Raw genomic sequence first — 24701 nt, forward strand, 5'->3', positions numbered from 1 at the left:
CCATCTAGTGTGTGTCTGCCTGGGGTTGGTCTTACTTTCTCTGGGGTTATCAAGTGGTACCTTGTGTCAGCTGTTATAAAATTCAGAAAAGCTACCACATGCTGAGCCCTCAGGACATGTCATGTGTTGTACCAGGTGCTCTACAGACATAAGCTAGTTTCACTCATGTCACTGTCTAAGGTGGCTATTGCTATCCTCATTTCTGTGGGACAGAAATGAGATTCAGAAATTAGGTTTATCTTCTACTGAGCCTGGTCTATAATTCTGAAAGACAAGCACACTGCAGTTCATCCAGAAGGGACAGGCAGAGATAGCAAAAGGGAGGGGTAGGGTGAAGATTTAGGACAGCAAACAGTTGTAGTGCAATGCCAAAAATATCAATGCAGAAAATGACATCTCTGGGATCCAAGTGTGTATTTGAGAAATTATCCTGGGCAGGATGGACATGAGTTTTGAAGAGCTGGCTTTCTACCTTCTCCACTCTTCACTCTGCAGACAAATTTCGTTTCCCTATTTCATGTGGCAGACTGTCAGGAGGAGCTCTCCCTTTTCTAGACCTTTGTCCCCTAGTGTGTTCTGTTGGACTGTACTGCTCACTGATTCCCTGAGTCATCTTCCTACTAACCACAGCTCATGGAGTACTCTCCACCTACATGTCCACACGTTTCTCAGTGTGAACCTGCCGTGTTCACTGAGGGCCACCATCACTCTTCTGGCACGTGAGATAAAGCAGTTTTGCTATTTTAATTTTCTTCTTCAAATACAGTTCCTTACCCCCACATCAGAACTATGTGATCTTCAGGGCAAAGGATTTCTCACATGGCTTTGAATGCTTGCTTGCACAGTCTTGTATGCAGTAAATACTCTATAGAAACTGCATTTATTCAACACCTATGCTGTGCTAGGCCCTCGGCAAAGATTAACTGTGACCTTTATGATAACCTTGGCAGGGTTTAAGGAAAGGTGAAACAACATTAGCAAAACACAGTGTTTGTAGATGGCAGAGTTGGGGTATGGATTGAGGTACTCTAGGTGTACAGCCTAAGTTCTTCACCACACTTTTTCCTGTCTTAGATCCTTGAACAGCATCCTTGAGCTGGTTCCTGGGTGACAGTGATCTCCACACCAGCTCAAGGATGCTGTAAACTCAGGAAAAGCTACTTCTCAGATACCCATATTCAGATTATTTCTGTATTCATCTGATGTGTGGTTTGTGTGTGTGCATATGTGGAGGCCCGAGGTTGACTTCAGGCATTTCTCTGCCCTCCAATACTCTGTGTGTGAAATACCCATGTGTGTTTGCATGCATGTATGCACACCTGTGTTTGAGAGTGTGCGCTGGCATGTGGGTGGGTGGCATGCTCTACATCATCATCATCATCACCATCATCATCATCATCATCATCATCATCACCATCATCATTGTTTTGAGACAGTCTCTTGCTGAACCTGTTTGGCCAGTGAGCCCCGGTGATCTGCATAACTCTGCCCCTCCCTCCTTGGCACCAACATTGAGGTTATGGAAGGCTACCCCCACTCCTAGATTTTACTTGAGTGAGTGGGATCCAAACTCAAGTCCTCATGCATACCAGAAAGCACAGTCCCCACTGAGCCACCAAGCCCTCTCCCTGGCCTTCAGGAGCCACCAAACCATTTCCAAAGCCTTCAGGAGTCACCAAGTCATCTCCCTAAATCGCCAGAGACCATTTTAAATGCTAAATAGCACACTAAGAACTTTTGAAAATGAATAACCAAAATAAAGAGAGTGAAGGAAGATTATATACTTCAGCATTAAAATACTGAGCTGTAGTTCAAAAGAGGAACTAGGCAGAAGCAGCCAAAAGGTCTGATGCCCAATATTGGGGATGTGGTTCATAAATTATATTGTTAGGGATCTTTGTCATAGAAACTAGTTCCTGCCCCAAATGATGTGACAGACCTTGATGATCTCCCATGGGAGGCCTCACCCTCCCTGGGGAGTAGATGAGGGGGTGGGATGGGGAATTGGTGGGGTCATGGGAGGACAGGAGGGACAGGGAACTGGGACTGGTATGTAAAATAAGATTGTTTTTATTTAAATAAAAATGGCTCTTGTCACTCAAGAGTAATTATGTACACTGATGTGTGTGTGTGTGTGTGTGTGTGTGTGTGTGTTCATCTGTGTATATATGAAGAGCCATCACTATGGTAACCATTTCACTATCTACATGTTACCTCAAAGCATAATGTTGTAAATCTCAAATATATAAAATACAGTTTATTTAGAAATGAATACTGGGCCTGGGGAGATGAATTAATTGGTTAATTGCTTGTTCTGAAACCAGGAGGACTTGAGTCTAATCCCCCAGTGCTCAGGAAAAGGCAGCTATGGGGATGGAAGTTTGTGATCCCATAGTTAGGGAAGTGAAGACTTATGCTTATCTGGGGCAGGTGCCCTGGGCAGTCAGACTTGCACAATTGGTGAGTTCCAGCCTAGTAAGAAACAGTCCCAAAGAGCTCCTAATCACATTTGAGGTTGCCCTCTACACACATGTGTGAGCACATGTGTGCATACCCCCCACATGTGCACCCATACAAACATGTATAGCATACCTGCACATAGAGATAAATAAAAGTAAAGATGAATGCTGAGATGAGAGGAGTCTTAGGGAAATGGTTCAATTCTGATTGCCGACAAGCACAACATGGCTCAGGAAGGAGAATGGGATTACCCCTAACCACTTAAACTGACCACAGTGAGGGCATGGGATAACCCCAAACCACTTTAACTGAACTCAGGGAGGGCCTCAAAGAGACCAAGCCAGTAACAGTCTTTCTCTGGGGGTAGAAGGGATGTCTCAAATATATGTTTTCCAAAGTTTCGGGAAAGTCAAAGAAACTTTTGAGATGACATAATATATGGTTTCATGTTGTGTAGTCATGTGTGTCTCCCCCCCCCTGCTACTATTTCACAGGAAATCCAGATGCAAATTAAAGAACTGGATGTCACAGGTTTATATTCAATGGTAAATGGAGTCTGCATGTGATTGGCAGAGCAAAGCGGCAGCTGGGCAGGGAACTAAACAAACCTCGCACTGTAGCCTCAGTGCAAAGACAGTCCCCAACACTGAGCTAGCCAGTGGACACCTGTCCCGCAGTTAGGGTTTTCACACCTCTCACCAAAGATTAAACATTTTCAATGACTCCAGGCCATACGGAGGCTAGGTGGAACCCATTTACCTTCTGTTCAGAATTTCCTTCACTTTGACCCTCTGCCAGGCCTCGTTTCACTACTTACAAAGTTTTCACCTGAAAAATGATTATGACAAATTATTAACCAAGAACTCCAGCTGACAATATGGTCATATCAGGAATGCCCTTGACCGAGATTTAAGCAGCAAATTGAAGTAGAAGGATTTAGGGCTGGGTAGAAAGAGAGCATAGGTGTAATAACTGATCTCTGAGAAGCTAACTCTTGGGGTAAATATGAAAGGATCACACCATGTGAAAGTGAGTTTTGTTTTACATTCATTTTATGCATAATTCAAGACAGCATAGCCCAAATATTTCCTTCATGGAATAGTTCTTGGCATTTCCTTCAGTTAAAGGCTTTCAAAAGCAGAGCCAGATATTTCTATTTATTTTTCCTCATGTTTATGTAAAATATTAACTCAAACCTTCACATCTGCTTGGCTATTGTCACTGACTGCAGTGTTTCCGTGGGCGTCCTCAGAATGAAAGCCATCACCATCTCCACCAATGTGTGGGTAGGACTAACTACCAGACCATGGTTCCAGGCCCTTCTTATTCCCCCACAAACGACAAGGTACTCCCCTACCCTCCCACACAGTTGAAATTCCGAACAGCTTTTCATTCTCCCCTCGTGCCAGCTGCTGTATATTTTGTGATTCTAGATGAATCTTTATGATTGCTCAAGAAAAACTTGATTAGTGAGCTAAATAGTCTGTGAATAGCTGGCTGATTTCAGAATGGAACAGAAAAATGGTGGCAATTAGGCTTATTGATTTTTCTTTTTTGTTCTACAGATAAGAGTTTATTGAATTTTGTGATGTTATCCTTAAAAAGTTAAATGATTAAACGATTAACTCTTATGAATTCAATTGCAGTATAGTTACAAAAAATGTCATCTGTCAGAAATCTAATTATATATTTTTAATACCAGGTGTTGATGAGTTGTGTCTATTTGTCCTAGCAGAAATCCAGTGAAATGGTGAAGAACGACAGAAAAATATACTGGAGAAAAATATATAAAGAAAATCCACAACTTAAAACTATATAGACACAGCAGTTGTCACGCCATATTATAACAGGTTAACTAAATAGAGATGATTTTGTGAAAATCTTGCTTGATATAAGATTTTTGTTTTTATGATATATTACAAAACTTTACTGTAAAATCATGAAAGTTGTTCTTGAGGAAATTTTTTGGTAAAGGTAGAAAACCACAGTGGTGTCACCTTACTCAGAGAGTGGTCACAAGGAGCCAGCATGGAGACATGGGCATCTAAATAACTACTTCTGGAAGCCTATCAGTTGAGGAGACCTAATTATTCATAATCTATGCGTTGGTTTCCTAGGACACCTATAACCTACCATAGTGAGCTTCTGAATGCACTCTTATGGTTCTGAAAGCCAGATATCCCAAACCTGGCCCTTAGCAAGATTGTCCCTGATGGGGTACTCATTAGGGGACCTATCCCTTGCCTCTTCCAGCTTTTGCAGATGCTGGGATTCCTTGATTTATTTTCTTCAACAAAGGGATCATTTACTTTTTCATCTTGTACCTTCTCTGTGTTTCTCTTTTAAAACTGCTCTTACAAAGACACACCTGATTGCATTAAGTGTACCCCCATAAGCTACTCTCAAGATATTTTATCATGTATCTTGCCCACAGATCTCAGAGGATTGACATAGGACCTTTGGGAGTTCATCTTTTGGTTGGGGCCGTTAGTCATTGGTCCTTAGCCATGCTATCAACTGAGAATTTTAAACATGCCCATGAGTAGTTTCCTCATTATAAACCCATCTGAGACTGAAGACTCACTGCATCCTTATGTATCAATATAAGGAAAAAGAAGTGCTCTTGCACTGCTCCTGAGATCAGAGCCCAGTGATTAAGGGTCTGCTAGCTGCAGAGTACTCTACAAGCTTTGCCCACTGAGTTATATTTACAGCAGGCATAGAAATAGGTCTTTGAGTGGGTGGTGACTGATGGTAATACCTTTCAAGACAGATTTCCCAGTATTCTTAAATTGTAAGCACACAGTAAAGTCAATTCAGAGGTGCTTAAGGTCCAAATGAGCTCACATCTCGTTACATATTTAATCACTGAAGCTTAAACATCCCCAAAGTTAGAAAGATGACTGGAATGATACAATGAGAACACGGAGATAAGGTAATTTGTACCACCTAAAATGGCCTCGTCAATACCATGACTGGAGGTGACTTACTTTTTCTGTTATTATTTTCTGTTATTTATTCTCTCTCATTCTCGCTCATATTCTCTCTCCTTATTTTCATGTGTCAAAGGTTATTCTACTTTAGTCTGAGCTTTCTTTTTAAATATGGAATTAAGACTCAGTGAATCCACTATTTGCAAACTGTACACTTTAAAAAAATAAAGATTGTGTGTTTGTGTCTGTGTGAGGGTGTCCATGTAGACCAAAGGAAGGTGAAAGATCCCTTGGAGCTGGAGTGACAGATGGCTGTGAGCCACCTAACTCAGATGCTGAGAACCTAACTCAGATCCTCCGAGCCATGTCTCCAGTGTGTGGGCCCCTGTCTTTACCTTGTTTCCAACATAGTCATCTGTAAAATGGGAAACTGTAAATGCAAATCTCAGAGGATAATGTGCCATGAAATGAGATAATACACAGAAAATATACCTCAATCCTTCCTCATATAAATATTATAGTTATATTCATAATGCATGGCTATACTGTCTGGTCATAAGCATTCAGTTTAGTGTTTGGCTATATGAGTGTATAATTTTTATGTATAGGTATTTTTCTTCTTGCCAGATTATTTGGTATTTAGTAGACTGTATGTGTGCTGCACATACCTGTTTCCCAGTTTCTCAGTTCTAGGCCAACAGCAATGGCTTAGCTAGGTAAGCGATAAGAAGCCACTGTGCTGTGTGAAGCTAGGGTGCTTATTCTTTGTTGTAATAGCAATGTACAAAAGATTTTTTCAAGGAGACTATTGGGAGTGTCAAAATGGTCAATCAGGGACCTCCTCACCATAAGTGGGCCAAGCCCAAGAATCTGTATTTTAAGATGAAATTGAATAATATGTTTTCAATTAGTACAGCTTCCAGACCTCATCAGAGATGTCTCTTTGTGCAGTGGATGGTGGTTAACATAGAAATTCACAACTAGTCAGCATGCAGAGAATTAGTGTGTGTGGAGTGTCCAGACACAAATGGGACATCTGTGTCACTCCTCTCTTCTAAAGGTTCAGGGACCATTGCAGAAGAGCCGTTGGAAAGGTGTAAGAGCTAAAGGAGGACCAGAGCAAAACAGGAGCCATTGGGCATGACAGGATCACTGCATTCAAAATGCCTAGCCACTGTGTTTGACTGTACTGATCTGGGCAAGATGAAGCCAATTAACATTCCAGCATGGAAGGGACAGGGGTTCAGGAGTTCATATGTCCTACATCCAAGAGAGGAGTTATGGATAATTGCTGATTTCTTGGGGAGGGAGAGTCAGTTTTCTTTATTATTGTGACCCTGAGAGGTTGACCATGCTCTTGTGAATGGCCCACACCCATGGATATATGGGCAGCACAAACTGGACCCAATGGGTTATAGAAAGAAAAGGATGCAAAGTTGGGAGGTGGATGGTGGATCTGGAAAGAGATAGGGGAAGGGATTGGGATGAATATGATCATATGAAAGTCTCTAAGATTTGACAAAAAGGTTGATACTTAATATGACTTACTAGTTGTGCTTATTTTATCTTTTAAAAAGGAAAAAGTTAAAAAAATATTTATAGGTCTTAGGCATGAAATCCTTTTGTTTTTAAAAACATGCATGTATTCAACATGTGGATAGATCCTGCTTTGTTGTCTTTGTATATGGCACATCTTTCTTATAGAAATCTGTTACTCTGACTCATTACTTGTATGTGGATATTGATACCAAAAGGTATGAATTCTATCCTCATTCATGCTGTACAGATACAAAGCCCATTTCTTGCCTGTAGTTTCCTTATGTGTGCTTCTTGTCTACCTAATTTTCCATGTTTTCCTGGGACTTTTTATTAGGTTTCAAGATGCAGTCATTCTCTTGTTTGGAGCTGTGGCTGAGCAATCCCAATCATTTGCTCATGGAAACTGTTCATTTTGAGTAGATTCGGAAACACCCTAGCCCACTCTCTGGTCTCCTCTCAGCCTGGTAACAATATTTTTAACACACCCTCTGGATGCGTCTGGTATATACCATGAATGGGAATCAGACAGCCCAGCTGTGTAGATTTTTCTATATAAGCTGAGCCCTGAGTGCCAATTATGTCATAGGAGTCTGCTGTTGGAGCAGTGTTGAAGGTGGTAGCAACAATGTCAGCAGGTGTTCTGGAGGAAGTACTTCCCCTGTATGCCCAGTGCTAGGTACTGGATTTGGCCACTCTGTTTTATAAATCACATCTATCAGGTCAGAATATGATGTATATGAAAGGTCAGCATTGTATCTTCAAGCCCTGAGCCTCTCTCAACCAGTGACTTGGAGATGTGGGAAAGCCCGGGGAATACTCCATTTCTACTGTCACTAGCTGAAGCAGTCGGCTAATTAGATCTCACAGCTCTGAAAACATTGCCAGTAGCAAACAAATATGCCTTGAGGTGACGAACCATTGGGCATTTTTACATTATGAGGAACCCTAAAGGTCATTTTGGTTGCTTCATTTCTTGTTGGATTCAGAGACTTTCCAGGGATTACATACACAGATGTCCCTGGCAGGCAAAGGTGCCCCTCTATTCACGTTCCTTCCATTACACCAGGTACCTTAGTAGGAGGAGGGCTGGCATTTATGGACTGTTATTTACATGAATCAAAGGGATAACACATTCTACTTCCAGGATCATATGACCAACAGCAGATGAATAGCAATACACATAGTATTCCAAAAATGAAACGAACAAACAATAAAAACATTGTAAAATGGAGGACAACGAGGAGTGTGTGGAGAATAAGAGTTCAAGCACAAACCTTGATGTCACCAACCAAGTCCAGTTACTATGACATGGGTGTCCTCAACAAGGAAAGATGGTCCTTGCAGGGAGGAATAAAAATGTCAAAGTATTTCTGAAGTGTGTCCTAGGTAGAGAAAGGGCTCTTCCTTGAGGGAAATCAGAGCCAGAAGGCGGGAGAATGAGAGCTGTCAGATAAAGGAGGAGAGAAGAGGAGAGAGGGCACTTAACAGAGCCTTCAGACCTGCAACACTCTAGGGGGATTGAATCAGGACTTACATTGAGTCTGGAGTTACTTGTCTGCCTGGATCGCTTTTCCGCCAGGAGGTCTTTGACGGTGTGCTTCACTCTCACGCCCTGGTACACACGTTTGCTGTAATCCCCTGAAACTTAAACAAATGGAAAAGTCACAACCAGGTATAGATGGGGTCATCAGGTCAGCATGCCAAAGACTGATGATCATGATGCTGTTTTCTCTTCAGACAGAGAGAAATCTCGGATTTGAAGTGGATTCAAATGAGTCGTATTTCCTGCTGCTTGGTGAAAATATATCCAAACTCCATGTAGATGGAAGAGACACTCCTCTGTCTCTCACACAGCGGCTCTTCAAAGTAACCTCTTGTTTTACCTCTACCTTGTCAAGATTCACTCCAGTGAGATTTACAATTTATATTTTGGGCACAAGATCAAGGATTGGATGAACTTGGAATAATGTCTCGTATTACCCCGGAAGAAGTTAAACGCGCATGACCCAGGTTACTATGACCGTATACCAACCCTTGCCTATCACTATGGAGATGAGTGACAGAAGGTCAAGTGGGTTGTTTGAGGATTATGTTCATGACAAGAAGTCATCTGTGTTCTCTTTACTACATTGAATGTGTTTTATCTTGAAAGTCTGGTGGTTGGTTATAAGGAATTACTGTTGGATCCTATGTCAGTGGAGGCTGGGGAGATGGCTCAGTTGGTAAACCAGTTGCTGTGCAAGCATGAGAGCTGAGTTTGGGGCCAGGGCTACATAAAAAGCCAGGCATGGAGGTATGTGCCTGTGATCTCAGCAATGGGGAAGCAGAGACAGGAAGATCCTTTGGACTTTCTAGTTGAGTCAGTGAGCTCCAGGTTCAGTGAGAGACCCTGCTTTAAAAAACAATGTAGAGAATGGTGGAGGAAGATAACCCATGGTGGCCTCTGGCCTCCACACACACACATGTATACCTACACACATATACACACACAAATACACACACATGAACATAAACACACGTGTGCACGCATGCACACACACACACACACACACACACACACACACATACACACACACACACACACACACAAACACACATTCAAAATGAAATCATACCAAAGATAAAGGAGTTATTGGTTTAGTTATCATAGTTTTGAATACTTACTCCGTGAAGTTGTTGAAGATACTATAGTGCTTGCCAGTTTGCATGCATTATTTAATTTGATCCATTTTATAGATGAGCAAACTGGGCTAAGTTATTCACCAAAATCTCAACTAATAGCAATATAGATGCAATTTAGACTCTGGGCAGTTTGTGGCACTAACAGCTAGGAAAAAATTCACCAATAATCGACAGATAGATGAATTTATAGAAAATGTCTCTCCAGGGTTTTGAAGTTGGCTAGCATTGTCTTTAGCAATTGTGAGATTTGAGAATTAAGATGGTCAAGTAATTACTGGAGACTCTTCTGCTTGGACCACCCTTTAGTGGTTGAACAAGACACAGTTTAGAGTATTTTTTAGCTTGAAATTACTGTGGTAGGTTGAGTGGCTCTGATCCACTTTAGCTGAAGTTGCTGGCTTACGAGATAATTCATCTGGGGCAGACTGAGTATCTTCGCAAATGATACAACATACTCATGCATATATGTCTGAGGACATGATTGACTCTAATCTTCTTGAGTTTGTAAAAAGTCTAGAGTATATCTGACTCACAAATCAATTTGTATTTCATTATTACATACAGAATGGAAGGGAGGGAGGGAGGGAGGGAGAGAGTAGTCGTAGGCTAGGTAAGGTAATGGGTAAAGGAGATTGCTGGTTTAAGCATCAGGAGTTGCATAGCCACACATTAGTCACTGGTGTGGAAAAATGACAATCCTTTAGCCCCCCCATTGCTTCATGTATGAAATGACTGTGATTTCTTCTTAGCTATCTTCAGGGATTTATAAGGAAAATAACATATACATCTGAAAATTCTTCGAAACTACTTAGTTTCATAAAAACACCCTATGCAGATAGAGTGGGAAAGCAAAGGTAGTTTTTAAAAGGATGAGTCACCTAACTCAAATAAAACCACACACAGCCTGGTTTCAACAAGGTAGGATTATTGCAATGGTCCTTTTTGTCTAATTTTGACAGGATTTGGTCTATATATTTTTGATTAAAGGAGGATTGAAGAACTTCTTTCTAGTCCTTGCCTAATATAAAGCATGAGATTTGATCTACAATAGGTTGTGTTTTGCTTGTTTGTTTTTTGAAAAGCCTTAGGCTATATTTATTAGTTTTTTATCCAATATTTTCTGTGTGTCAATAGAATACCAGAAAGCATACTGTTTAGTGGAGGAGGAAATACCTTAAAATAGTTATAAAGGAAATGTGCCAGGTACAACAATAGAAATCTGTCTAGAATATTTAGAGAAATACAGGCTGTATTACATCCTTGTGGAGACTGGGTGGGCGGGAGTTGGGAAAGGCAGGGTGAGATGTGAGTGGAGGCTTAAAGAACATTGCAGGTGTAGAGGGCAGGGCAGGCAAAGGTCTGGGAACAAGAACAGAATGCGGTGTGAGAGAGGAAGTGGCCGGAAGGGAGACTGGGGAAATGAGTAGCATTCAACCGTGATGTTGTTGGGTACACTGGACTTCATCCTGTCAGCAACGGGCTCTGAAGCAAGGGCAGGTACGCTTCAATTTGCATTTTACATGGACTCTTCAGATAACAGCATGAAGGGTGGATTTGAGAACCACAAAGCCACAGGGAGATCAGTTTGGAGAATTCTAGAGTAATTGAGACAAGAAGTTATGGGGCAGGTAGGAGGCCCAGGAGCAGATGTGAAAATTACTTAGATGTAAGAGGTTATGGAGAGGAAGATTAAAAGGCAATTCTCATGTTTCCACCATTGCTCTAGGACATAGTTTTAGAGCCATCATGATATTGATGACAAACCAGGAAAGGGGAAGTAATGCCTCAAGAGAATTTTTACAGGATCACATAATGACCCATGTAGGTAGTCATAATCTGCATCTGGCATACTGGGATAAACAGGTCAGGATAGTCTAAAGGGCAGAGACAATTCTATTGAAATCCCTAAGATAGTGTGTGTGTGTGAGTGTGTGTGTGTGTGTGTGTGTGTGTGTGTGTGTGTGCGCACACGCGCGCGCATGCGCGCACATGCAAGTGTATGTGTGTGCATGTGGTGTGTAATTATTGGCATGTATTCATTATATATATTAATAAATTTCATAAAGATATTCATGTATTATGTAACTATCTAGAATCCACAAATGAGAGAAACATACATTTGTCTTTCTGAGCCTGACTTGCTTTTCTTAATATCATGTTCTCCATTTGTATGCATTTTACTGCAAATAACATAATTTCATCTTTCTTTTTGTATGAACAACACTATATTGTATATCACTATATCCTGACACACAGGGCGGAGGTTCAGGAGCAGAGGATGAATGACAGAAGCCAGGTTGCATTCACATTTGAAGAAACCTCCGGGGATGGAGGGAAGACTTTACAATGAAGGTGCAGAAGATCAATAGGAGAAGAACCAGTGTGAACTGAGGGGACCATGGCAGCAAGAACTTAGGGGGATGGATTTCAAGAAAGAAAGAAAAACTCTGATGTGGCAGAATGAAGATGAGGACAGAAGAACATCCTTTGTTTTCAGCTCAGTGGTAGTGTGGTCCTTCGCAAATGAGACTCTGGAAATATGGGGGTGTCTAGAAGTTAAATGAGGATGTCAAGAGAGGGATAGAGACAGGGAGGGGACCTAACCGTTCTTGAAGTTTGAAGAGAAAGTTTAGCAAGAGATTGGATGATAACCACAGAGAAATTCATTATTAAGGGGATATTTGCTCTGGTTTTCCTGTCTATGTATGTGTTTGGGGTAGCAAAGAGTAAGGATATTTGAATAAGAAGAAAAGAATAAAGGTTTTGAAAGCAGAAGGAAATGCTAAGATGGCAGTCTTGAAGAAGAAATAACTTTGGATAAAAGCACTTTAGTCCTTAACCTCTGAGAAGGGAATGAAGAGGGGTCATGTGGGAGGGATGATTAAGACATTCACAATATGCAGGAGGAGTAACCCCAAAGGGGAGGCTAATGGGGATCTTGATGGTTGGAACAAAGCAGGGGCCACATCCAGGTAGACACAGCAAGTTGAGAATGTACAAATGTGATTCTCATCTGGATCTTCAGCATCAGCAGCCAGGAGCTTGTGAGAGATACAGATTTCTAGACCCTACTCTAGAGTCAGAAACCCTAGGGATGTGGTCCAGCTCTCTAGGTGACTCTGATTTCCCCAGAAGTGCCCAAATCTTGACCAAACACAGCAGGAAGAGGTTTAAAATGTTTCTGTGTGTGGTGGGATGTGTATGTGCTGGAGAGGCAGCTCTAACCGTGGCAGTCATGCTGAACAATGAGAGGGCATTCTGTATGGTGGGAGACACAGACTCAGACGGGCCTGGGAAGGAAGAGATGGTGGAGGAGAAGAGGTCCAGGCTGGATTTCCCAGGTGTTTGCAGACAATATTTACATTGCTTTTCTCTGAAGGACTCTTAAATTGATGAGTTGAATTTGAACTAGCAATTTATGTCTTGTGTTCATATAAAAAATCCTATGGCAAACATGCCTCTTGTAAATAGTTTAAATAATAATCACATGATAATTGACAGATGAATCAAGTTCACAAGACAGAAAAATAACTAGATCAAAACTTTGGAGGTTTTTGTCATCAAACAATCAGGCATATGTACCTATTGGTCTTGACTTAGTGTGAAGTATGGGGTTGTATACCACAGGGGATGTTAAATAAGTTTCAAACACATAACAGAATTCCATTTTAGTGAGATAAATGTGACATTTCCATGTGAGAGGAAGTACGGTAGAGTGCTCTTTGGATGTCTAAGCAAAGTTTTGTGGGAGGGTATGAGGGTTAGAGTGTAACTGGAAGAATGTCAAGATACATTAGGAGGAACAAGACCTGTGGCTAGTAGACACACATAGTCAAAAATGAAGAGGCACGAGTGTGGAAGGGGTTAAGCATTGGTGTAGTTTTACTTTATAACTAGTTGGTTACATGATTTGTATGTACAATATATGTGTGGGTGTATGTGCAGAATCTACAGGGGGATGTCTGGTTCCCTGCTCTGTCATTCCCTTATTGCTTTGAGACAGGGTCTCTCACTGAGCTCGGACCTCACTGGCAGCCAGTAAACCCCAGCAATCCTCCTGCCTCTGCCCATCACCATGCTAGAGTTACCATGCATACCGGACCATTTCCTGCTTTTTATGTAGGTTCTGGGGATTCAAACTTATATTCCCATCTTGCATGGTCTCTTAGTTGTTGCATTTAAATAGATCTGTGTGTAGATGAGTTTCAAACACACACACCTGGCTCTGACCTGTGCTCTAGGCTTGGATAGCCATCTCTGTATGCATCTCCAGCAGACACTTCAACCTGCACATGCCCAAATGGAAACTTTCTCCTTTTGATTTACCCAAACGCTTCCCTATCTTAGTTGATGGCCACACCACCCTCCTAGCACTTCTGCCACAAAGCTATACAATCATCCCGATGCCCTTTTCTCTCACACTTCACAAGCTGTAGTTTAGAAATACATGGGAATGCTACCCACAGAATAGGTCTAGAGTCTCCCGACTCTTCCTTTCCAGAGGAAATACTGTCCTTTCATGAAGATTATTCTAGTATTCTTCTAATAAAGTGGTTCTCAACCTGTGGATCGTGAACCCTTTGGGTCAAATATCAGATATCCTGCATATCAGACATTCACATTATGATTCATAACAGTAGAAAAGTCATAATAATGAAGTATCAATGAGAATAATTTTATGGTTGGGGGCAGGGGGCATCACCACAACATGAGGAACTGTATTAAAGGGTGGCAGCATTAGGGAGGTCGAGAAGCCCAGCTTTAATGGGTTTGCTGTTTCCATCTTTCATTCCTGCCCTAGTCTATACTCACAGCAATCGGGGCCACAGTGCTGGTTTGGAGGGGGGGGGCGGACTTTAATAATCCAGCTGCATCATTGCTGTGCTCAGAGCCCTGCAGCACTTCCTCCTTTCACTTAATAAAAGCCAAAGCCTTGCTGGCAGTCTCGGATGACCCTGTTCCCTGTCCTCTGTGTTCTTTTTCTACGACTCTCCCTCTCTGCACTCTAGTGTGACTCTGACATGGACCAAGAATGCTTTTGCCTGAGGATACTGCTGCCTCTGAGCTGGAATGTTCCTCTGTCCTTTATCCCTTACCCCTGTGACTGACAGTCCTGTCTTCCTCTGTCCTTTCTCCTTACCCCTGTGGCTGACTGCCCTGTCTTCTTCAGAGTCCCGGTGTAAGGTCATCTCCATGAGAGCATTTTAAATGTTACACCATCCCTATAACATGGCCCAGATTCTTCTCTGTACTTTGATTTCTGTTTAGGACCCACCTTTTTATAAAGTCCCATAGAGTTTCCTATTTCAAAGTTTTATTTGTTTTCTGTTCCTTCCGAGAACAGGGTATCTCACTACTACACTCTGATGCCTGTGTCTGGCACACACTAGGCTTATAGGTAAACATCTGTCGAAAGGTTTTTTTCATCATTGCTGTTAATAGTAATAAAAATGCCAAAGTAATCAAGTAACTGTCTATAGGAATTTATTTTCCTGGGCTGGTGATATGGCTCAGTGCATTAAGGTGCTTGCTACCAAGTCTAACAACCCAACTTCAATCCCCAGGCCCCACATAGTAGAAGAACATTGACACCTACAAGTTATCCTCTACCTTCAGATGAATGGTGCACTGTGTCATGTCCCCATCAATGTACCCTTGCATGCCCATAAATAAATGTAATTAAGAATTAAAAATACATACAAAGAAATATATATCATTGTGCATTGTTTAGTGATGGTAACGTTCTGTGAAAATGAGTTGTTAGGTACTTTCAACCCTTGTGCAAGCATCATGGAGTGTACATTTGCAAGTTAAGGTGGCTATGATGTCATTAGGTGACATGATATTGTTAGACAAGTGGTCCTCTAGGAATTCAGAAACTAAAGCGTTACTGCAGTGTACACTTGATATCAAAGATGAAGGAGGCCACTAAAATATGTAACAGAGAATTATGTCCTTTGTCATAGTTTTAGAAGATCTGAAAGATTACTGTGAGAGTAAACCCTGCAACAGGTTTAGGATGAGGATGCAGAAGGGTGGGAAATTATGAAAATGGAAACTGGCATGAAGCAGAAATGACAAGAAAGGACAGATTTATGAGGCCTTTCAAAGTGACACACATACATAACACACACATACACATGCACACATATACACACAACACATACAAGAACAAATAGTGAACTATGAAGATTTGGATAGGGAAAGGACATTTTGAATATGCTGACTTTGGGGTTGTGGGAATATAATCAAATACAAAAGTGAAAGTGTCCCATAGATAAAACAAGAATTTAGATCTTGGTTGACAGTGTGTATCTTTAAAACTATTATAATTAGAGCTATGAAAATAAAGCCCTCTATAGAACAATTTGCAACAAGAGGAAAGAGGATATTTAACCACAGATGGTTAGGACAGTAAAGGGTCCATGGGAGGACCACTGTGGGAAGAATCCAGAAAGGCAGAACAGCAGTGTTGGACCAGGATGGAAGCACCAGGGAAGTGAAGGGAGGAGGGAACCCAGAGGAAAAAGGATAGCCAGAAATTTCAAGTACCTGCTATCTAGTAGGTGCTTAATAAATGTGTAATATATATATGTATATATATATGGTGCTTAATAAATGTGTAATATATATATACATATGTATATGTTATATGTGTGTATACATATATGTACATATACACACATATATGCTATGCTGACTCTTACAAGTTGTTGAGATATCTCCATATCTATATCATCTCTCTATAGATGATATCTATCTATCTATCTATCTATCTATCTATCTATCTATCTATCTATCTCAATGGCACTTTAGAAAAGTTGGGGGAGATGAACTTGAGCCAGTGGGATTGGAAAAGTTCTTAGAACTTGGGTGTCGTTTCACAGGAGGTGGAGGTGAAGCCTTTAGTTTTGGGTGTTACAGGAACAAGGGCAGTAAGGAAATGAAAGCAGCTGCATAAATCAGTTCTATAGAAGCAGTGTGGGAATGTTAAAACCTACTTTGGTAACAGCCCGGATGGGTACATGAAAATAAATTATAGCAAATCAGTGGAGCTTAGCATAAGTTCTTTAAAATACCACCTGGAATAGTTTTCTTCCCGTGGAAAAGTCTTTATTCCTAGTTTCGGTCAGAGTGGTATTTAGGGCTCACAAATGTTCCTGGAGTTTCCACTCCTAGACATTTGACCCTCTTGATGCACTGTGTCTATCTAAAGAGTCCACACCTGCATCGGCAAGGAGGACTGGAGAGTTTTTATTCAAATTCTCTAGATACAAACTTCCATTCAGATCCATTGTTGAGAAAACAGAGATGAGTGTTCCCAGAGCACAAGCACACGCAAATTCATCAATAGGAATCAATTTATCCTTTAGAATCGGGAAAGGAGTTGGCACTGCTGGGCTATGATTATGTATATGTAGCCAAATGTGTCTGCCACACTGTCTCCTAGTCCCCTTTTCTTGGGAGAATTTGATCCACAGTAGACTCAATGTTGCTGTTGCTTTCATTTGTTTTTGAGAATTGCTTTTCCCATCAAATCAAACTCATATATTCTAAAATTGATTTAATACTTAAGGTGCTGGTGACCCTCCACCAAATCATTTTTAGTTATGCTAAATATGCATGTGATATTTGAAACACATCCTTATTTTAATGACTTTTTGAGGTATATTTTCTTGATTTTACATTCTTTGCAGAGGCTAAAGAGGGGCTTGTGACATAAAGAAAGGGAATGAAAGAAAGAACAAAGCAGAACAACTTCAGAAAAGAAGTTACATTTTGAGTTATGAAACTGGACAACAGAACAATGCAATCAGTAGGCACACATATCTGAATTATAGTCCCTCATGACACCCTGTGTAGGCCCCCTGTCACTCAGAAGAGTCAGAATAGAAATACTGAATGGGTGTGTGTGGTGATGGAGAGCCTGTGTGCTTGTTCCAGATTCTGACTGTCAGCAAGGCAAGAATGAGGTCCCCAGCCAGCCAGCTGTAATACAGTGTGCTCAGTCTGTGTGTGTTAACTCTCAGCCCCTGCCCCTACCTGTTCCCTCGTCCCATTCTCTTGGCTCTAGCTGCCTCCCTGGCGGGGAGAGAGATACCATCTCAGAACCACTAGTGTTGCTTGCTGCACATCTATTAGAGGCACACTGTGTGTGTGGCTCTGCTTCTGATCTGGGAAGATGAGGGCCCAGGGAACCACCAGAGGCGAACAGTCTCCAAGCTCATCAAGCCCAGAAAGATTTTCATTAATAATCAGAAAATAATACCCATCACTCAAGACATCACGAACTCAAAATAAAGATGGAGCATTTTAAGCAGGAATAGTGAAATTCCTTAACTTACTTTTAGGATTGCAGTGAAGTCATTTCATCATACCATGGCTACCCACAACCCCTTTCATCTCCTGCCTCTTGCCTGTTAGCCCCCACAGGGGGAGTCCCAAGTTCTCCCACCAGGAACCAAGGCCATGCTGTACCAGGTTCCATCCTACTTCCTATATTTTGGGATCAGACTTTAAAGAGACCCATCACTTAAAATGTAACAAATTATTGTTCAAAGTACTTTACCAAGAATTCTGAAGTATTTCTTCTGTCATTGATTAAAGTTTATGAGGATTACTGACATCTCAAATTTGTTCCGATTGGGTGGGTTCTATTCTGTGTGAACACTGACACATGCCACTTCAGGATGAACAGACTAGGAAAGACCTATATGTAGCCTGAATTGTGAAATAAAACTCAAGCCTCTTCCTTATACATTAAGAGAATAACATTGGCCATTAAAAAAAAAAAAGAGCCTGAAGTCAGTTGCTGAGAGATGTTTCAGGCTCTGTACGCATGTGGGTTTTTCTGTCCTTTTATACAAGGGCTTCCCAGAAAGCACTACATTCAAATCAAGTCCCAGTACACTGGAAAAACATGTGTTAATATTCAGATCATCATTTTATGGGAATTCTGTCATTTGAGTAGATTTCCTGCTCTGAATGAATACCCATTTAAACTCAATGTAGCAAATCAAATCTAAGAGCAATACATTGCGACTAGAGTTATAAAAATTATTACCAACAGTTGGCTTCTGCCTTTGTTCTTATATCTGTATGTACTCTAGACAAAGACAGTGCTATTGTATTGTATGTTTGATAAGGTTAAGATTGTAGTCAGCACTAAGAATTAGGATTTCTAAAGATTGTTTTTATTGTAATTGTCAACTCACCACTGTCCATCCTGGATGGTGCCGCAGTGCCAGGTCTCCGATAAATGTCCTTAGAGAGGGGTCCTGATCTCTGGTCCTGATGGGGAGCCTTCTGCACATGGAGTGATGCTTCTGACATGACTTGCTTCAGATTTGATTAAATGCAAATCCTTTGGTGTATGTTTCTCTCCAATTTGCATCTCCAATGCAGATTATATATGAAGGTACTTTTTCCCTCGCTAAGGATTTTTATTCAGTAACAATGAGTTTCCATTAGGAAACAACACTCTTAAATGTTTGTTATGGAAACAATGCAGCTATTATTTGCTTCATGAATAGCAGTGGTGTTTTCCCATCCCTTTAATTAGGGTTTGGCTTTTGAAAATAATGTGTTGTATGTAAAGATCTATATTGTCCAGTTGGTACTGTATTTGTATTACTTAGTCTGCTAAAGTTTTTAAAAAGTTGGACACTTTTTGGACATAGTTAAAATCTTAGGAAGATATTTTCATTTGCAAAAAAAAACTCAATTTCAATACATGTAGAAAATCTTTTTATTTATAAACAAATGTGTGTGCTATTGCGGAGATTCATATACCAATATTTGTAAACTGCTTAAAACATCTTTCTGCAGTTGTCCTCCTAGTGTGGTTCAAAGTAGCACACAGAGACCCTCCTCTAATCATTGACAAAGAATCTTTCTGGTAGACTGTGCTATGTATTCCTGTTCAGAAAAATTCCAGGAGAACAGAAATTAGGTATTTCATCATTTTCCTCACTCATCGTTAACTACCTACAGTTGCTGCTTAATCTAGTTTTGATTTTTGTCTCCTATTCCGAACAAGGTTAGAACTAGACACCTTCTAGAACATTTTCCTAGTCATTCTAGATCTGTACAAGTGATGTTTCATAGATTCTCACGGCACCATCCAGTGCTTCTCAAGAATTGGTGTGAGATCAAAGGAGTCTAAAACAGTATGTTCTGGAGAGACCCCAGGGGCTCTGGGGTCAAAGGGGTCTAAAACAGTATGTTCTGGAGAGACCCCAGTCCCAATATATCTTCATAATAAAAGCATACAGTGATTGACTCGTCACTCTCTCAGTTTCTTGTGGGTGAATACAAGAGCTTTCTAGATGTATGATAGCAAAGACCGGAGAAGCGGACACGGAAGTAGAGCTGCTTTTTATCAAGTTGGATGATAAAGTAATTAACCAAACTGCAAAAACAGTTACATTTTTCTTACTGAAAAAAATGTTGGGAGTAGTGGGAGAAAATACATTTTTTTAAAAAAGACTCCTAATATGTAATGCTTTGTTACTGTTAATTTAAATGAAACAAGTCAGCAGTTCTTAGTTTTCCTTTTAGTACTTTAAGTCTATGTGGAAATATAGAAATGGTATTTAAGACTACCCATAGGGTCATAGATAATTTGTAAGAGAGTTAAGGGGGTGCCAAGAACATGAGATTTTAGATCTGTTCCACTGGATGGACTACTGTAGATTAAAAGAACTGCTGGAATTGTCTGATGCACAAATTTGCCAATCTATCCCTGTGCTCATTTTTTCTGGTGGAATAGCACCACTTGTGATTTCTGGATGTCTAGGAGAAAACCAGAAAGGCAAAACTTGTTTCAAGTTCTCTATTTCTGACTCCTGCCTCATGACTGCAAGGCCCCTGGTGATGTACATCGTTCCCCAAACAGCGATGTCAGCAGTCATCCCAACTCAGCTGTGTTCTTCTCCCAGACACGCTATTATGAACTTCTTTGGTGGGCTATTCATTGTTTCTATCATAAACTCCAGCAAGCTTGTAGATTCCTTAAAACATCGTACTATTAAAAAGCCTGAAATAACTAAAAAATTCCAGGTAGAATATAGCGATCTCACATGGTTATGAGTTACTACTGCTGACAGAATGACAACCACCAACCTTCTTAGCCTGTCGTCAAGGCCGTCTGGGATCCAGCTCTATCCTACCTTGTCTGCCATTGCTTTCCTCTAAGCATCATAGTTTCTCATATGGATCTTGGACCACTTTCCCCAGAACCACTTGGAATGCTTATAAAGTTCTGTCCATGCCAGACTTTCCCAGTCTAAGTATCAGGTAGCCATGCCAGGTCATTTACATGGTAAAGAGTCCCTCCCATGTGTTCTTAAATCCTAAGAGCTGATGGCATCTACAGTAGCTATAAATAATCACTCAAGTATTTTTCTACTTATTTATTTTTGTAGGTTCTATTGTATCCTATGGTCCCAGTCCTGCTAGGTAGCTGAAGGAAGATGACCTTAAACTCCTGGTGCTTCTGCGTCCATGTTCCCAGGGATGGGATTACAGGTGTATGTTAGGAGAAGGCTTGTGAAGTGCTGGGGACCATACCCAGGGCTTTGTATGTGGTTGGTAAGCACTCTACCAACAGATGAAGCTTCAGCCGTGTTCAGTGTTGCTCAAGGGAGCTGCAGCCTTTTGTATCCTGTCTTTGTTTCTACCAGTCTCAAACCTGTGCCGGTAAAAATTCTACAGATCTTTTAGATTCAGCCACAGATATACTTTGTTCTCTCAAGGCTTACTTATGGATGTACCAAGATGATTTTACTGACATGAGAGCTGTACAAATGCCGTCTTTCCTTGTGTGTGGTTTATAATACCGCCCTTTCCCCTTTCTTCTCCCCCTTCACCTCCCTCCCACTTCTCCTCCACAGTCCTATAACACAGATAACCAAAAATTAATTCAAAATCAAATGTATAATGAACCAGAGGTGCTTCTGGGGGCCTTGCCTGTGTTTTATGGTGCAACCTCACTGCAGCCTTGGTCCTGAACACGGGACATGAATGCCTTTCACTGTAATGGATTTCATACCATGCAGCACCAATGAGGGCTGTCTGAAACACTTCAGTTCATATTCCGGATTACTGTATATTATTAAACAGTGGGTTTTTTTTTTTTTTGCTGTACACACATAGATTCTGCTCTCACACATAGGCCTGGCCAGCATATTCAGGGAGCTCCTTGTTCCCCAGGCCTTCCTTCTGGGACTACACCCAAAGCTGTTTTCTTATATTCCTGGGTGTGTGGTTTTCCACTGGAAGTTTATTTTCACTTATGTATATGTGTGTGTGTGTGTGTGTGTGTGTGTGTGTGTGTGTGTGTGTGTGTGTGTGACTATGACAGGTGCATATGGGTACTCATAGAGGCCAGATACAGGTATCAGATCCCTTTGGATTCTGTGAATTACTCTGTGTGGGTTCTGGGATCTGAACTGACTTGGGTACTTTCTTAACCCCTGAGCCATCTCTCTAGCCCTGACACGATAATTTTAATGACAAATTTTATCATAATGTACTATTTTGGGGGGGTTTTGTGACAGGGTTTCTCTGTGTAGCTTTGGAGCCTATCCTGGCACTTGCTCTGGAGACCCGGCTGGCCTCGAACTCAGAGAGATCTGCCTGCCTCTGGCTCCCAAGTGCTGTGATTAAAGGTGTGCACCACCAACGCCTGGCATAATGTACTCTTTTAAAAAGACGTTTTGATTGATATTTAGACAACTTACACAGTATTTACAAGGGGACATAACTAGGGTGACCCTCTCTGTCCAGGTTTGCTTGGGACAATCCCCATTTGTATTTATCATGACTTGCCATCTGGTAAGTGACCCCCTCTCACTCTCAGAAGAGTCTCAGTTTGGAAAGTCACATTGTCAGCCATCTGAGGTGGCAGGTCAGCAGTGACACAAGCAGGGATGTCACATCTGAACTGCTGCTTGGATAACAGCGGTTATGGCATGACTCTATCTTGGGACTATAGAAACATGAACTCATATGTGGCTTAGAGTTCACAGAACATGAAAATTTTCCTTAGATTCATTTGTCCAAATGTTGATTTTCCCAACTCACATCTCCAATAAGAAATACAAAGTCATTTCCATAGATCACTCTTTGTTGGGCCTGAATGTGAAAGCCAAGTATCATTTCTGGTTCTGTTTTGGGAAGTTCTGGAAAGTTCAGGAGTTTGGGTTTTGCTAGAGGATGTACATCACAGCAGGGTGTATCCATGGAAGAAATCTTGACCATATTTCCTCTGTCTTCCTTCATCTCCTTCCTGACAAGTGTACAAGAAATGCTCTACTCTGTCATGCCCACCTCTAAGACCATGAGCTGCAACAAGCCCTTCCTCCCTTAAGCATTTCTGTTAGCCATTAGTCATGCTGATGCAAAAGTTACTACACTGAGTGTGAGCAGAAAAATAACACAATCCTCATCTCTATGGGCTGATGGCTTAGTGGAGAATATGGAACTGAAGGAAGGACAAGAATCCAGTGAGGGCAATGTCACTTGAAGGTTATTGTCCTTGTCTCTAGGCATTTAAACTCTAGGGAAGCATTTATCATTTAAAAATTTATGTTTTTCTTTTCCTTAAACACCAAAACTTCTTCTCTCCTAAAGGTTCAGTGTCCTAGTTTAATTTTCATTGCTGTGAAAAATATCTTGACAAAGAGTAACGTAGGGGAGAAAGCATTTGAATTGACAATTCCAGACTCCAATCTATCATTATGGGGGAGTCACGGTGGTGGGAACTTGAAGCAGCTGTCCCATCCAATCCACATCAAGAGCAGAAGGAATGAATGCATGCTTGGGGCTCACAAGCTTTCTCTGCTCTCATGCAGTGGAGGGCCTCAAGTCAGGGAATGTTGTTGCCCACTGTGGGCTGGGTCTTCCCACATCAGGTCAGGGAATGGTGTTGCCCACTGTGGGCTGGGTCTTCCCACATCAGGTCAGGGAATGTTGTTGCCCACTGTGGGCTGGGTCCTCCCACATCAGGTCAGGGAATGGTGTTGCCCACTGTGGGCTAGATCTTCCCACATCAGGTCAGGGAATGGTGTTGCCCACTGTGGGCTGGGTCTTCCCACATCAGGTCAGGGAATGGTGTTGTCCACTGTGGGCTGGGTCTTCCCACATCAGGTCAGGAAATGGTGTTGTCCACTGTGGGCTGGGTCTTCTCACTTCAGGGAAAGCATTCAAGGCAATTCTTCATAGATCCACTGATTGGCCAACCTGACCTAGACTCTTTCAGGTGACTGGTTCTAGAGTGTGCCACGCTCACAGCTAACCAACATTTTCAGAAAGGGAAACATTTCCCTTTCCATCTTTTCTCTTTCCCCTCTTCTCCCTCCCCTCACTTCTTTCTATGACCAGCTTTTTTCTTCTCTCTCCCTTTCCTCCTCTTTCATCTTCTAATCACTGGTATAGTGGAGAAAAAGAGTTCTATATGGTAATTCTAAGAAGAGTGTAGTCCCTGTAATGATTATATTTGACTTTCATCTTGACTGCATCTGGGATTAACCAAAACTCAAGTGGCATCCCTCACCAGATTTCAGCCTGCTTTCTCCTTGAGTTGTGGGTTCCCTTCACTTTCCATTGTAAATATTTCCATTCAGTACACTTTAGTCACCCCACCCCACCCCCAGCTCTGACTTTCACTCCCCAAATGGAATCCTAAATGACTGTCATGGCCCAGGCTCATAAATTAAGACTAGGCCTTGACTCGGCATCCAAATCCTCCCTGGTAGCACAGTAACCTCCAGGGGAGCCAGACTGCCTGGTGGCCTGTATTGTCCCCTCCTTACCACCAATTTGCTCTCTGTGTAAGCCCAACCCATGTTCATAGCATTCTTCACTGTTACAGCTTCTTCTTGTACCGCCTAAGAGTCCATCCTTCCAATCCCATCTCATATAGCACTGAGTCCTCCCTGAAGAGCTCTCTGTTAAACCTGGATTGAGAGCACCCCCCCCCATTTAATCTCTACAGGTCTTTCAGCTGTATCTGGCTTTCTTCTCTGAACTGTACTCATTTACTTTCGGGCTTCCCACAGATCATGAATTCTAAGGATGAGCATA

At 41.5% G+C, this 24701-nt stretch overlaps 1 protein-coding gene across 1 annotated transcript in view; it reads right to left on the minus strand.

The window, feature by feature from the left end:
* The window catches only part of CUNH11orf53 (chromosome unknown C11orf53 homolog), a 49188-nt gene that overhangs the window by 22085 nt on the left and 2402 nt on the right, over positions 1-24701 (minus strand). The window contains exons 3-4 of the mRNA XM_027412318.2: positions 21455-21510; positions 8467-8576 (exon numbers count right to left, since the gene is read on the minus strand). Of these exons, the coding sequence (XP_027268119.2) occupies positions 8467-8576; positions 21455-21510 (166 nt within the window). The remainder of the gene's footprint in view (positions 1-8466; positions 8577-21454; positions 21511-24701) is intronic.

Source organism: Cricetulus griseus, chromosome 4, assembly GCF_003668045.3.
Source record: "Cricetulus griseus strain 17A/GY chromosome 4, alternate assembly CriGri-PICRH-1.0, whole genome shotgun sequence".
NCBI lineage: Eukaryota > Metazoa > Chordata > Mammalia > Rodentia > Cricetidae > Cricetulus > Cricetulus griseus.